Raw genomic sequence first — 16,123 nt, forward strand, 5'->3', positions numbered from 1 at the left:
ACACCTACTTGCAAAGAAAGGAAGAACATCACCCATTGCTGGGGCTGCTGCGTGCTTTCATTCAATCTTGACATTCTGTTCACATGCAAGTAGTTACTTGGTGTGTTTGAGTCTATAAAAGGTATGCCCAGCTGTTTTTGTATGTCTATAAAGAGAAGGGAACTACAAATGATTAGTATTTCCCTGTCCATCAAACAACTTAAGGCACTGGAAAACTCAGAATCATGTTTGATAAGTATGAACTAGAGCTAGTGTTGAATACATTTATGAAACAAGTGGTATCCGATATGGTTCCTGAAATGCTAAGGGACCACGCACATGGCAAGTGTCTTCAGGCAGAGAAGGGACAATTAAGTTTTCTAAGAGAGTATGCTTTTTTAAAAAAAAAAATGAAAACAGAAGGTTAGGGTCAGCTCTTAGTAAACATACGAAGACTGTCAAGGAGAGAAAATGGAATAGAATATGACCATGAAATCACAGGAAAGGACAGGACAGGACAGGACAGGACAGGACAGGACAGGACAGGAAAGGAAATGGTTTTAGAAGCATTAACTACATGACATGTGTTAAGAGCTGTAAAAGAGTTGCTTCTTCCTCCACACTACCTGCCATCTTGTGTGGCATTGGGGCTCCTCTCTGGCTTCTGGTGAACCCCAAGGCTGTCAAAAAGAGGTAAAAAAGTTAACCCACCACTGTTTAGATGGATATGTCCAAATTAGGCTTGACTGGCGGCAAACCAGAGGTATCCACACCAGAGTACGGAAAAGATTCAAGGGCCATATCCTGATGCCCAACACCAGTTATAGGAGCAACAAGCAAGCCAAGCACACACAGCCTAGCATCTTATTGAACTTATTGGACCACCATGTCAAGGAGCAGGAAAGAAAATCAATGCATGGCTCCTGTGCGTCCTTTATCGGTTCTTAAAGAAAGCCATAAAAAGTGGGGAGGAGGGAAGGAGAGGTAGACAGAGACAGAGAGAGATCGAGAAGAGAGAAGAATTAGGAAGACATAAGTTCATCTAAATTCTTTTGGCATGGTTTGATGGGATAGAAACTCAATCGTAGACTGGATGCAGGAATGGACATCCACAGCAGCACTTTGTAAAGTTGTTCACCCACAAGTTACAGAGCACGGGTGCGATCACTAAGTGAGCAGTGGCTGTGTAAAACTGACTGATAGTTAAGGGAGACCTTCTTTTTATCCATTCCTGCCTTCCCATCCCACTCCATGGATAAGGACAGAGGTGGCTACAGTGTCACACCAAGGCTTGTGAGGCAAGAGACAGTAACTTTAAAACCTGCCATTGCATAGGCCAGGCGGTGGTAGTGCACGCCTGTAATCCCAGCACTCTGGGAGGCAGAGGCAGGCAGATTTCTGAGTTCGAGGCCAGCCTTGTCTACAGAGTGAGTACCAGGACAGCCAGGGCTATATAGAGAAACCCTGTCTCAAAAAAACAAATCCAAAAAAAAAAAAAAAAAAAAAAAAAAGCAAAAAAACAAAAAACAAAAAAAAAAGAAAGAAAGAAAGAAAAGAAAAGAAAACCTGCCATTGCTTATCAGAAATTGCCTTGCGCTTTACCTCTCTCACCATCTCAGTAATCTTGTGAAAGGGTAATTTTTTTTTTTTATTCCCATTTTACAGAAGGGCTTCAGAGACTCAGTCAGCAAGCTCACGAATTGGAAAAGAACTACTTTAAAACTCCAATCTATCTTAATCCTAGACTGTCATTTTCCCTTAAATACTGTAATTTTCAAGTGCTTTCTTTAATTCCTCTCTTATTTGAAGTCTTTTTCATGTATCTATATCTATCTACCTATCTATCTATCATCTGTCTACCTTTTAGTCAAAAATTGAATGGATAAAGTGGCTTTAAATGTTATTGCATGAATTTTTTGGAAGGTAGTTGCCATTTTTCCTCAATAAATGTATTATAAAGTAATCAAAAAATACTTCATTAAAAATAAAGCATTGCAAAACATTCACAATTTTTTCAAAAATCAAATGATTTTTACCATGATTTTACATAGCTGAAAGTCCCAGAAAAAACATACATTAAAAAACACTATTTTATATCTCTGAATGCTGGAGAGATGGCTCAGTGGTTAAGAGCACTGACTGCTCTTCCAGAGGTCCTGAGTTCAATCCCCAGCAACCACATGGTGGATCACAACCATCTGTTATATCTTTGAGCGGCAAGTGTACGATGTTTTCATCTTGGTCCTTTTCTGTTTGCACATTCGTTTTGTAACACCTTACAAGAAATGTAATTGCCATTCGCATTTTTTACGTAATAGCTATGAGATTAAAATAGCATTCTCATTTGAACTGTTGAGACAACTTAGCAAACGAGTTTTCCTTGTTTGTCTTTAGTTTATAATTGTCTCGGTGTATTGTTCGGGAGTTCTTCAGCCTAAGTTGGCCTGAGCCCCAGAGGATCACCATCCCTACTGCACAACAAAACAGAACAAAACAAAACACGCCGACCGTCAGAGGTCTTTAGATTTCATCTACGGTACTGGAGATGAATAAAACACAGAAAGGTTGGCAGGCAATGCATTTTGATTGAGTATAGACGGGGCTTGTGTGAGATCTCTCCAGGAACCCCGGGATTTATCTACAGACGCTCTGGTTGCCTGGTTACCAGAGCCATCTTCCGCGAACTCCGCCTTTTTCTTCCAGACCACGCCCACTTCCTCTTTCCACCCTTTGACAGGGGGCGGGGAGCATGGAGTCTTCAGCCGCTCAGAAGCCCCGGACGTAGGTCTTCAGGCTCTGATTGGAGAAGCGTGTGGTAGGCGGTTCCGAGGGCGGGTCTTCCGAGCTTCGGGAACGTCAGCACGTCGACGCGGGGGTTTTCTCTGGAGTCCCACTAACGCCGCTCCGGTGTTCCTGAACCTGTGTTCGGGCTGTCCCGGGGCGGCGGGCGGACGCGGTTAGGGGCCGGACCCAGCGATCCGTCCCGGTCACCGCCCTCCTGGCCTGCCCTCTGTCCGGTCCACCCTAGGGGAGCCTGAGGACGTGGGGCCCCTGAGCTGGGCCGGGGAGCTCGGGGCTCATCCCCTCCCGAGGCTCGGATGGGAGGTGGCGGGAGGAAAGACCTGGGATGTTCAGTCTGATGGCCAACTGCTGCAACTGGTTCAAGAGGTGGCGGGAGCCTGTCAGGTAGGCTAGGGCGCAGGCCCGCTGCCCTGAGGGATGGGGACGACCGCGCCCCTGGGCCAGGACGGGCGTCGCCTCTTCCCTAGGCGTGGGAGGAGTCGGCCAGGTCTGGGGGATACCGTCCTTCCCGATGGGACTATCCCTGGAGCGAGTGTTCAAGACTTCTAGCCCCTCTCATGTCTGCTTGACTAAGTTTTGATCTAAGGCTTATACATGTATTTTGAGCTGCTTGACATTTCTTAGAAAGATGCGAGTGTGAGCTTGTCTGTGTGGACAGGAGAAGGAGGGAGATAATTATCCATTGTAGTTTTCTTCAAAGCCTTTTGTGGTGGAGAAGTTTTTTAAGAGCGGTGTGAAGTACAGTTTTTCCTAATAAACACACATCCCAGTTGTAGCTTTCTCCATCTCATCTCTCTCGTACACATCTGAGAACACAACCGCACTCTATTTTGTTTGGCTTTTTGGCTCTATTCCTTACTAATTATATGATTCAACCACATTTGGCCCATCTTCCTTATTTATTAAATGAAGATAATATCTGTGCCTAAGAAGTGTTGGATTCAATTAGAGTGTGTGAAAGGTAGTGTTTTCTTAGCTGTAATTTAGCTGCAGTTTTCATGTGCACTTTAGTATCACCTTCTAATTGAAAGGTCTCTTGCTTCATGTGTGCATGCGTTTTTGCATCAGTACATGTGTAAACGCTCAGTGCATATTACTTGGTGGTTTATTCAATAAATACTGTCAAGAAACATATACCAGACACTGTGCTAGGATGGATTCAGGGAAATTGATGCTTCTGAAACCCAGAAGTCCAAACTATAGAGTGTGTTTCTCTTTAATAATTGACCTTTCCTACTTCTGGCCCATAGACAAAATCTAGCAAAATGTTTTTTTAAAAACCCCAAACTTCACAGAGATATGTCATAAAGATGAGAAGTTCTTTCAGGAATGCATCTGAAAAGCAACACTTCACACATTTATAGGAAAATACATACCTATATTTGGAAAAGAAATGTGCTTTAAGCAAAACTTGGAATCCTCCCTCCCCCGTCATTGATTGACTCTGGCTTTGAATGTTTGAAGTGAGGGCCAGGGAATCACCAGTAAGAAACAAAGGTGTGTTCCACACGGTGTGCACTGAGTGATGGGCTTCAGTATTTTAGCTAATATTATAGCTTCTACTCAGACTTGAAAACCCTAAGATTTTCCCGCTCATACTTTTCTCTGCTTTTAAAGAATGATTTGGTAGGAGAGGATTGGAACATGATCAGATGTTTTAAATTCATTTGTAGTATTCACTTTTCACAGTAATAACAGCGTAGTCTTTGAGCTTTGTTTAAAGAACAAACCGTTTAGAGAGGGGTAGAGGTATTGAATTTTAAGTACAACAGGTCACTGGATTTTACTAGCAAAACATTAAGATTCAACCTTACAAGTCGGACGGATTGTCTTAATAAGCAGCACTTGGATCTGTGCTACCTAAATTGAGCTGTAAGTGAAAAAAATGTATGGACCTTAGGAAGTTTTGTAGTACTCTTGAAAGAGCACTGGATGTTAAAATGATAGCGCTGGCGTTACTGAGTTAAGCAACACACACATACACACACACACACACTCTCATTCTCTCTCTCCCTCTGTCTCTCTGTCTCTCTCTGTCTCTCTGTCTCTCTCTCTCTCTCTCTCTCTGTTGTTAGATAATTTAAACCAGCGTAAGACTTGCATTATCCTTCTGTTATCTCATGCTACTTTAGATTGTATCTTAATATAGCTCTTAACTGTGAGTAGCATGATCAATCTCTACAGCTGTTTCAAAGGAACTTGGAGTATAACTAACTTCAGTATCGTTGCCTAATTAGCATGAGTTCTATTTACTTTTTTTTTTTTTGGAATAAAGGAGAGGCAAGTAAACTGGTTATAAAAATTCAAACGCTTTTATGACACAATAGTTCATGAGAAATTGCTTCTATTATGCTTATGTTTTCTTTTTAGTTTTTTCTAAGTTTTAGATGTGTTACTTGATGTTGAGATTTGTTTTATATAATTCTAAAATATATTTGCAAATGTGAGAGGAAAGTGTAATGATTATTAATGTTCAGAATATGCAGAATAATAGATACTATACTCTTCCCTGGAAGTTCTCTCATCAAGCCCAGTTTTTCATTTGTTTAATGATAACCCACAGTCCACGGAGTGTATTAGATTTGCCTGATATGTACCAGGCAGGAGACTGAGACCCAGTGTTAAGGCACCCTTCTGGATTAGTAATGAAGCCCAGGAACCCAGCCAGTTTTCAAAGAATACTTACCATATGAGTCAGAACCTGAAAGTAGGCTGTCAAGCTGCATAAATCAATGTTCAGTTGACTATAGTGCCAAACCCACAGACTTGCTCCAACAGAAGCCATATACTACAGTGCTAGAGTTTTCATTTTAATGTCCTTGAAATTCAGAACAACCATGTTTTAAACAGCATCAGTGTAATGCTGTTAACTGTGTACAGTAGTGCAAGTGTGCCTGATTTCCACATATAGTCTTCTTCTCTTTCATTTGGTGTGTGTGTGTATGTGTGTGTGTGTGTGTGTGTGTGTGTGTGTGTGTTTACAATTCAGCCTAGGGTCACACACTACAATTTGCTTTTTCTTTCACCTTCCTCAGACTATAGGAGTTGACATCTTTGAGGTTTCTTTGGATAACATTGCTTAGGGCTTTTGAGGTTGAGGTTGTGGTTGCTTGCAGAATACCCCTCAATTTCCTTTTTAGTTCCTTGTAATTTGAGTAAGGCAGTGCATCTTGGGGACAAATACTGCAGAGACAGTATATCGTTCATCCTAAGCGGGTGGCTCTACAGTGCACATAATCACAGCACATCCTATCAAGAGGTAGTAGGCAGTGCCAGTGTGTTTTCTTGCTGGGAAGGTTAACCTTGACCACTTGGTTAAGGTGTTGTCTTCCACATTTTTCAGGGTAGTGTTTAAGTTTGCTAGATTGGAATTGGAATCCTAAAAGTCTGAGCACTTTCCCATGTTCAGGTCATTGATGATGTATTTGTCACAGCATCTTAAGAGAGAAAATCTGTGCAAGTATTTGAGGCATAGCTGCTGAGGTTATTTTTCTCGTTGCTGTTGGCAAACCCAGCAGAAGGAAGTTATTACTAGAGGGATTTATCTGGGCCCAAGAGTTACGAGAGAACACCATTCCAGGGAGGAAGGGAATCAGAGTCAGTGGTGGACCGAGTGTGCAACCAGGGCTCCCACATCTGAGGGGTCAGGAAGCTGTGAACAGGTAATGCTGGGGTTCAGCTGCCTTTGTCTTCTCCCCTCTTATTTAGAATGCCTAGTTCCATTCATATTCAGGACTGTTAAATCTGCTTGGGGGTACCCTCACAGATACACTCAGTGGTGTGTCTCCTAGGTGATGCCAAGTTCAGTCAGGTTGACAATGAAGAATTACCATCACAATGGCGCTAAGCTGTCACTCAGCAAAGGACCCCGATTGGTACACACTCTGTATTAACGTATCCTCTTGTGTTGATAGCATATGTTTTCCAGGATATAGCTTTGCCTTCCATACCCCTATTTTCTTGAAAAAGAGCTTTCTATTTCTTTCCAAGGTTAATTCTTAAGCCTGTGCTCTGCTGTCCATCTCCTTCCTTTAGTTGTTCTACATTATACAGTTCTTACTCTCTTAGATCAGTAGACTTTCTCTATACCACAGAGGGGGTTTGTGGGATAAACTTGTATCACCTTTGCTGTGAAAATCAGAAGCTGTTTGTCTTTTTAGTCTTTTGAGTTTCTTTTTCATCCTTTTCTAAAGAATAAGTTTTCAGGCTTTTCTTGCCTAGCCAAACAAACTCAGCTTATTAGCTTCCTGTGGTTGCTATAGCACATCTGTAAGTGGAGTAGCTTGAAACAACACAACTTTATTACCATTAGGTTCTAAGAACAGAAGTTAAAAGAACAGTCTGCTGGGTTGTATACCTTCTGGAAGCTCTAATGGAAGAATCCACATTCTATTGTCCTTTTCAACCTCAAGAGACTACCTGGTTCATGGTCCCGTTCTTCCTCCTTCAAAGCTTGTAGCATATCCAATTACAACACTATGCTATAATGTTCTTATATGAACCCTGTGAGTTCATCAGATCTACTTGTACAGCAGTGCTCCCCATCATTGAGTCCAAAATTACCTTCATGTAAAGTACCATGTGTACACAGAGGCTAGGCTGAAGACATCCTTGGAAGGACAGTTTTCTCTACAGCCACTCGTATCATTTCTTTTCCCTTTACCCTTGGATTCTTAGTTCATAGTTCATACCATCCCTACATCCTTCTCTCATGGATTCCATAATTCATTGTACAACAGACTTCTTTAAGGGTTCTTATCAGTTACATCCTGATTACTAAATTTGATGGATTCTTTTTTACTTTTGCCTGAAATGGATTCTAATCATCTTTTAAAGCTTTTAAATTTTTCAGAATTTTCTTCTTTTCCTATTGCCTGCTCTTCTACCTTACTTTATCACCTTTGCTTTCCTTTGGTTGTCTTCTAAAGTTTCCCTGAGGTTTTCTTCTCTTTTCTGTGACATGCCCTCACTATATGTTCAATCAGAGACTTTTTAGGCTTTCAGCTACAAGCTGACCATATTCCTGGTCCAGAGGGACCTCTGCAGAATTCTCAGTATCAACACATCCATGATTAAGCCTGTGCCTTGTCTTGTTTCCTAGTCACAAGTTCCTGTTGATTTACCTGTATTTCATGTTCATGAATTTATCTTGTCTTCTTCTTACCCAAATCAGAAGTGAATACTAAGCTATCATTTGTTCTTCTATGCCAGTGGGTCCTGGAAGACTCTCTGTTTAATAGAATATTTCTCATGTATTAGTAAGGGACAGAGACCCCTAGTGATGTCTGAAATGGAGTTATACCAAAACCCTGGATAAACTATACATATACAATACTATATACATACAGACATACAGGAACACACACCATTGGTAATGTTTAACTTCTAGATTTGGCATAGAAAGACCTTAACAATTATAACTAATAATAAAATTGGCTGGTTATGGCAATGTACTGTAATAATAAGACAGGTGTGGATGCCCTTTCACTTTGGGGTTTCTATTAAATAAGATGAGAAAGACTTGAAATAAAGCAGCTACCTCACATGGTTACCAGATAACTAATGAATGGGAACATATATATCATGGATATTCTGAATAAACACATGACATGGTTCTATGGTTCAAACCTAGGCATGACAGAGGAGGGTGATATCTTCATTGTACTAGTAGGACACAATAGAAAAGTTAGAACTCCATTTTAGAACATTTTTGTAATTTTTGCGCACAGTTAATCATGTTCTGTGGTTTGGCTGAATGCCCCACATTGGTCTACATGCTAAAGGCTTCATCCCCAACATGGTGGCCTCAGGAGGAAGTTGAACTTTAGAAATGAAACCTAGTGGAAGGGGTTAGATCACCAGGGATGTGACTTCAAAGGGCATTGTGGAACCCAAGCCCTTCTTTCTCCTGTTCTAGCTTAGATGTAAGTGCTTTTACTCTGTGTGGGCGCCTACCATGATATATTGCCTTTCAGTAATAAGTACTTAGAAGCTGCTTTTGCTTCAAGCCACTGACTATTTGGGGCCTATTTTAGTTACCCTGTGAGTAACTAAAAGTGAGAGAAAAATATGGAATCTCTACCCCTTCCAACCTCAAACTCCTGCTTGTCAGGTCAGGAAAGAGACGGGAGTTTAGAAGAAAGGCTTGCCATTTTATTAGTATATGAATAAATGTATGTACCTTATGACTTTTATGAGTTTAATATCAAGAAGGGCCCAGTTAAAATCAGAAAAGTAACAGTAATTTAACAAAATCATCTTGACAACAAAAGTCATAGAAAACAACAAACAATTGTTATTTTAAATCAGAAAATACATGGACCTGGGTCAGTTGCTCAAGATTTTTAGATATCCGTCTTTGGTATCAGTGTCACACAGAAGTTTGATCTCAAAGACATAGATTTTTTATCTGAAAGACATAGGTTCCTTGTGCTTAAGTGTCCTGCTTATCCTGTTCATCTCCCTTCACTTCTCCCACAGGTCCTTCCTATTTTAAAATAATTTCTCTCCCATCTTGATTTTAGCATCCTTGTTTTCCAAAGCTGTATTTCAAATGTTTGAGTAAACTGCTGCCAACTAACCCAGTCAGGCAGCACACAGATTGTACACCAGGGTCCAGGACAGATGACTGGGACGTACTCTGTATGCTGTCATGGTTTCCAAGGAGGGGATAGGTCCCTACAGCCCCCCCCCCCTTTTTTTTTGCTCCAAATGAATGTAAATGAATCTAGACCATTTATAGAAGTCGCTGAGCCCTTCATTTCCTAGGTAAGCTTTACATACAGATTAGCAAGGATTATTAGCTGGTATGCTGCCTGCTAAACTGGAACATCCGACTTTCTTTTTATCAGTCTGCTTCTTGTTTATGCTTAATAAAAATAGTCAGATTTTGGATTTTAAAAAAGTACTAGAGACACATATTTGTATTTATGTTCAAATTTTAGAACTTGCTTCATGAAGTTTAAAATATTTTCAGGAATGTAGTTTTTGAGTTTCACATTTTGTCCTTCAAGTTTTTTGAGTAAACTATTATAGCTTTGATGCGTATAATATTTTTAACATTAGAAATAACTTTTATGTAAATAGTTCAGTTTAAATAGTATCTTAAGTTGACATATTTATTTATTCTTTCACAGTTTCATAATACACAATATATCTTAATCATATCCATATCTTGAGCTTAGGTTATCAGTGGTTTTGAGGCATTTGAGGTTTTGAATCAAGCCTGGCCCCTCTAGAATAGTATGTGCTCGGTAAGTGCTGAACTATCTCTCCAGCCCTTCCCCAGTATTATTTTTCACATATGTTAGATAAAAAAAGAACCCTGAAACAAGATGTCTTCATGTACTCAGTTTTGGAGTATATTAGCCATACACCAACTGAGTAATATCACATATGAGCACTCTTACTACAGAAGTCTTCACCTTGAGGCAAATACTTGAGCAAATATATAAGCAGACTTTTGGTGTCTCAGTTGCTTCCTTTTGTTTCCTAAATCTGAAGAATTGCTTTTGTTTTAAAATATTTATGTTCATTACCTTTCATCCATGAACATGTAAACTTTTTTCATTAATTTTCAGTCAGTTGGCCATGGAATATACAATTTATTGATGAAAAGGCTTATATGAATTAAGTTTAATATAGTGCTTTCTTAACTTGAAATCTTGTGCATTAGAGTCACTTAGTGCTTCTTCAGTATGGGGAGGGGATCAGAAAGTAGAGTTGTGAATTAATGACAACAGCCTGCCACTATCGTCACTGGGCTGCCCAGTTGATGAGGACAAGGTGTAGTTGAGGAGACTGAAGGACTGCTTGGGTGACCATGTTGGGCAGAAGGTGTCATAGCCATTGTGCTTGGGAATATTGGGAAGAAGTTACCAATCTTAACTTGATTCTGTATTTTTAACCAGAAAATGCCCTGGTTAGATTTTTTTTTTAAAAAATAAACATATGTTTGTTGTTGTTTTGTTTTTGTTTTTTGCCATCTAGAAGAAAGGGTATGGGTTGAGACACCGCCTCACTATATAGCATTGGCTGGACTGGACCTTGCTGTATGACTGGCTAAAAACTCAGAGAGCTACCTTTTTCTGCCTTCCAAGACCAGGGATTAAAACCTAGCCACAGATGCAGGTGCTAAGGTGTGAGTGTGCTGGGTAAAGAATGGAGAAAAATCCAGGCTGTCTTTATGAAAGGGGCCTTTGTCCCTGGACACCTAACTTGGTATGCACTTACAAAAGTGGGTAGGTAATTAGGATAAATGTGGCTCCCGTTACTCTGTAATACAGCAGTGTCAGTTCTTGTTTTGATAATACTGTGTGATAAAAATTCCCTTGAGAACCTCCTCGGGCTAACTTCTTATTAGCCTGAGTCTCTTGTACTTCCCTTGATCAAGGCACAACATAAAGATAAATGATAGAGAGAAACACCTTTGAACTTTGGGGCATGGTATTTAATTCAAAGTCTTAGTTAAGGATGAGAAGAAAGGAGGAATTTCAGTTCTGAGGTACTTAATGCTAGGTAGTGAGGATGAAGATACCTCCCTCCCTCCTTTCCTTATTGAGATAATTTCTCACAAGTACCCTAGGCTGGTCTCTGTACAAATCTCCTGCCTCAGTTCCCTTAAGGCTGTGATTACAGGTGTGTGTAATCCTGGTGACCCACTGACAGAGTTATAGAACTTTGCAGCATTTGATCCTGTTCCTTTTACCCCCTCTAGAAGCCTTTCTCATCTCTTCTTCCTGCCCCTCATCATTCCAAGTTTAAAGTGTTCTCATCTTCCTTGTTTTCTGGCCTGTCTCTTGTGCATATCCTGGGTTGTTTCTTGGGTTGCTGTCACTAATGTGACTCAAATATCTAGTCAAGATCTCTCAGTCTCAGACTTGAGCCTTGAGAGCAAGCATCTGCCAACGTGTGCACTGGGAACCATGTAACCCTCTTAAAGAATATGGGCCAGCTGGGACTTCCCTGGTCTGTGCTCAGGCCTGTCTTGAGAATAGCTTCATACTGGGCATCTATTGTGTGCCATGGTCATGCACACACTCTATGCATTTTCTAATTCAATTTTCACCTTATCCACAGGTGTGGTCATTGTCCACACTGTATTTTACTGGTGAGATTATGAGCAATAATGTGGCCAAGGCCATACAGTGTAGGAATTGCAGAATTAGGACTTAAATGCAGGACTCTATGGCAGACTGATGTCAATTTATCTGAGTGACTTGAACCTTATTGTGTGTGTGTATTAATAGTATAAACATACCTAGACCTTACAATAATACAGAGCATGCGTGTGCATGTACACACACACACACACACACACACACACACACACACACATACACACAACCCTCATGGTGTAGGTACAGAGTGTATATGTGCATTAGGGATGGGTCAGATGACATCTCCGATGTGGAATCAATTCTCTCCATCTTTAGGAGGGTTTCAGGGATTGAACTCAGGTCACCAGGCTTGTGCAGCAAGAACATTTATCCCCGAGCCATCTTAGGAGCTGGGGGGGGGGTGTATTTATAAGTTCTGGCTGACCTGGAACTCAGTGTGTAGACGAGGTTGGCCATGAACTTACAGAGATTCACCCACCTCTGCCTCCCCAGTGGTGTGCTTGGGTGTGTGCCACTATGCCTGGCCCTTTTTTTATATTGAAATTTTTATTGTATTTTTTTATTCTGAGATGTATTCATTAATACTGGGTTTTGTTTGTTTGTTTTTTGTTTTTAACTACAGAAGGCGGAGGTTGTCTTTCCATGCAGTGCTCCCTGTCTGTAATCTTTATCTTCCCCCTCCTCCCCCTTCCTTGCCACTCTCCACTTTGACAGCCTCACCCAGGCAGACCATAGTTTAAGGACATTCCTTTACCTCTGGGCTGGATGAGGTCCCTTCCTCATTCTGTAAAGCAGGCTCATTGTTTTTCTCTCTCTCATTAAACATTTGATTTTATTATTTAAATTTTCTCTTAAGTTATAAAGGCTCAAATGATGATTTAAGTTCCATTTCCTGGGATATATTAATGGGACAATTGACATTAGCATTTGGAGAATTAAAAAAGAAGTAGATGAACATTGAAGCTCTCATCGTGCCCCAGTATATTAATATTTATGCTTTAGTCATTGTCACTGGAAAGGCATTTTAGGCAGAAATCTTGTTTGGGCAGTTCTGTATCCATAACGCCTAATGCTTTTATTGAGCACTTGTCTGAACAAATGACAAAATGATTGATCTTATTGCCTGTGGCAGGTTTTCTAGACTCCATCGACCCGAGAGTACTATATGCTGTCTTCTCCTGTTTGAAGAGCTGTGCATTTGATCAGTGTGATCACAAGGCTAAAAGATAATCTTTCATTTCTCTCTTGTCATAGAACACCACAGCCAAACTGTCCCCAGTGATAATTTACCATGTTCTTTTAAACTATAGTACCATGCACTTTAAAAAAAAGATTTACTTTTATTTATATGCGTACACTGTAGCTGTTTTCAGATACACCAGAAGAGGGTGGGCGTCTCATCTCATTACAGATGGTTGTGAGCCACCAGTAAAGCACTCTTTAGTGTGCAAAGTAGTGTGCACCTTTATTATTTTAAAAAGTTGCACAGACTTTGAGTTTTAGATGGCCGTTAACCATTAAGCTCATTCTGTAAATTATCAAATGTTGTAGTTAATGCATGCTATGATTTTTTTTAATCTTATGTTAACTCTTTACTCACCATGCCTTCAGTTATTTAAAATATTTAGTCAGGGAAGCCTCTTTTCAAGTTATCTTAAATCACAATCTTAAAAATTACAAGCACACTCTTAAGTAAAAATAGAAAATCATAGAGGATTATTTTGTGCCAGGATCATCATTATATTTTCCAAAATGTTTTTTTTTTTTTTTGATGACTTTTTGGTTGGTTGTCTTGAATAGAGTCACAAGTTAAGAGTCATGTTCACAGGCTTGTGATTGTAGCTCAGTGAGTGTCCAGCACATGTATGTGCCTAGGTTTGCTTTCTCTCCCGCCTCCTAATGAGCCCCATTCATAGGTGTGATGGTCAGTTATAACTGTCTGCTTGACAGAATCTAGAGATGCCGTGCCTGTGAGATAGACATCTCGACATGCTCATTGCATTGATTAAAAACCGCTATATTTTATAGATGTGGTTAAGTATCTTTAGAATGGAATTCCGGGGGACATCATTTATTTGGGCTTACAGCTCAAAGTGCTAAGAACTAGGAGATTAGGACTCCAGGCTCCAGAGGAGTCACTAACAGCCCTAGGTGCTGAGATTGGAGGGTATTGCCCTGGGCAACAGTGCCTCAACAGCAGTGTAATTTGTAGCTTTGAGCAGCAGATGGCAGTAGTAGCTGCGAGTGCTTGCTAACTAAAGGCCTCAAACCATGTCCTAGGACTCCCCTTCTGCCTGTGGCCCTGAAGTGGCCCCATAGTGCTTAGATGTCTGGCCTTTACAGTGGTTGGTGTTACAGCTTTTGAGCATTGGTAACTTCAACTGTTAGGGATGGGCAGAGTCCTTGAACTCTTGTAGAAACTTGGACCCACAGTTCTCATCTTTGTCTCTACCTCCTGTCAGCTTCCATCATCCTGTGCCCACCCTGCTGACTTGTCTACCTGTTATGAGCTTTAGCCTGCTATGCTTTTTATCAAAGAAAACACTATTGGCCAGAAGCTTTTTATTGGGGCCTCCCAATAGACTCAGAAATGGAGCCAAAGAGTCTGATTATATATAGCTGGGGACAGGGTGTGTCACAACTGTGGAGTACAGATGGGAGGTTATATTTGCACTGTTCACAGCACAGCCTATCACAGACCGTGCATGAGGAATTGGTACAAGTCCCACACTATATCAATCACTGCCTTCTTGCTGCATTACACAGGAGGTGCCCATTCCTCCCCTATGTCTTAGGAAAAATAGATTTAGGATCATCTAACGTACCCTGAGGCTTATCTAGCATGGAATGCCCTCTAAGGCCAGTGGAGGATGTCTGGAGCATGTAGGATACGTTATGTATTCACCATGTATTCATAAAGAGTTAAAAGTCAAAAGTAACATTGCCAGCAGCGTTAGTAATGGTTCGCCTCCGTTTCTGTGCCCTCCAGAGCTCTGAAATCCTCCATTCTACTCACTTTATATTCTAGCCTGTGGTCTTAGCATGGCAGCCATGCTATGCTGTAGTTCTTTCTCTCTGTGTTCTTAAATCAGTTTCACTCCTGGATCCACAATGGTGATAGGCTGTTCCATACATGACATTGTGCAGAGATCACTTTGGCCAGGGAAGAGCTTTACTAGGGACCTGAATCTCCAGGTTAGTAGGACAAGGATATATCTTTGCCAGGTTTATGAAGTTATTAGAAGTTAGTATTGGTTGTTGTGTTAGGTGCTGGTTGTGGCTGCCTATCTGATTGATTCATTGTGTAATCTTTGATCAATTATTTAATTTTACAGGCACCATTGCCCCCCCCCCCCGGCCTTTATTTCTTCACTTGCAAAGCTGAACTAGATGTTTGTTGTTCTTTTCACTCTGGAGAACAAATGTTTTATACTTTGTAACATGAGAAAACTAAATATATTAATAGTTCAGGAAGTAAGCATGTTATTATGTTGTAATTAAGATTTTTATTTGGCATAGCCCTGCGTATCCCAATACAGAGACAAGAATTCCTCATGTGTTTTGTAAGACAGACAGATTGCAGTAATTCCTGGCTCACTAACCAGAGAGCTGGCCCTTCATACTGACCGGCCTCTCCCTTTTTATTCTTTCCTATGTTTCGTCTTCCGTATTACCTAGACATATATTTTATAACATATGCTTAGAGGACACAAGAGGTACTGTATCTTCATAAACTCTGCATTTGAAACATTCGTTTATTTATCATCATAGCTCCTAGCCAATAGAATGGCAGTTCTCAACCTGTGGGTTGCAGCCCCTTTAAGGGGGTCAAATGACACTTTCACGGGATCGAAAATCAGATATCCTGAATATCAGAGTTTTACATTATGATTTACATAAGTACCATCATTGCAGTTATGAAGGAGCAATGAAAATAATTTTATAGTTGGGGGTCATCATAACATGAAGAACTGTGTTAAAGGGTCTGTTAAGAGTTGTCTGGTATATAGTATATACTCATTAAATGCTGCTAGAATGGATAAAGCCCTGCACCCTAAATGAACAAAGAAAATGATATTAAATTTTTATTTTAAGAAAGGTGACACTTGTGATGGTCGGACTTGATAATGCTGGTAAAACAGCCACAGCAAAGGGAATCCAAGGAGGTAAGTAGAAAATACTTGCTTTCTGAAGTCTAAATTTTCTAAGTTATTTATGTTAAA

At 40.5% G+C, this 16,123-nt stretch overlaps 1 protein-coding gene across 3 annotated transcripts in view; it reads left to right on the top strand.

The window, feature by feature from the left end:
• Nucleotides 1-2,833: 2,833 nt before the first annotated feature.
• The window catches only part of Arl13b (ADP ribosylation factor like GTPase 13B), a 53,909-nt gene continuing 40,619 nt past the window's right edge, over nucleotides 2,834-16,123 (top strand). For 2 of the 3 annotated variants that reach the window (XM_052158694.1, XM_052158693.1), the window contains exons 1-2: nucleotides 2,834-3,165; nucleotides 15,996-16,066. In XM_052158694.1, coding sequence (XP_052014654.1) covers nucleotides 3,107-3,165; nucleotides 15,996-16,066 — 130 coding nt within the window. In that variant the 5' untranslated portion in view covers nucleotides 2,834-3,106. The remainder of the gene's footprint in view (nucleotides 3,166-15,995; nucleotides 16,067-16,123) is intronic. The other variant, XM_052158695.1, reaches the window with a different exon arrangement.

This window comes from Apodemus sylvaticus, chromosome 15, assembly GCF_947179515.1.
Source record: "Apodemus sylvaticus chromosome 15, mApoSyl1.1, whole genome shotgun sequence".
NCBI lineage: Eukaryota > Metazoa > Chordata > Mammalia > Rodentia > Muridae > Apodemus > Apodemus sylvaticus.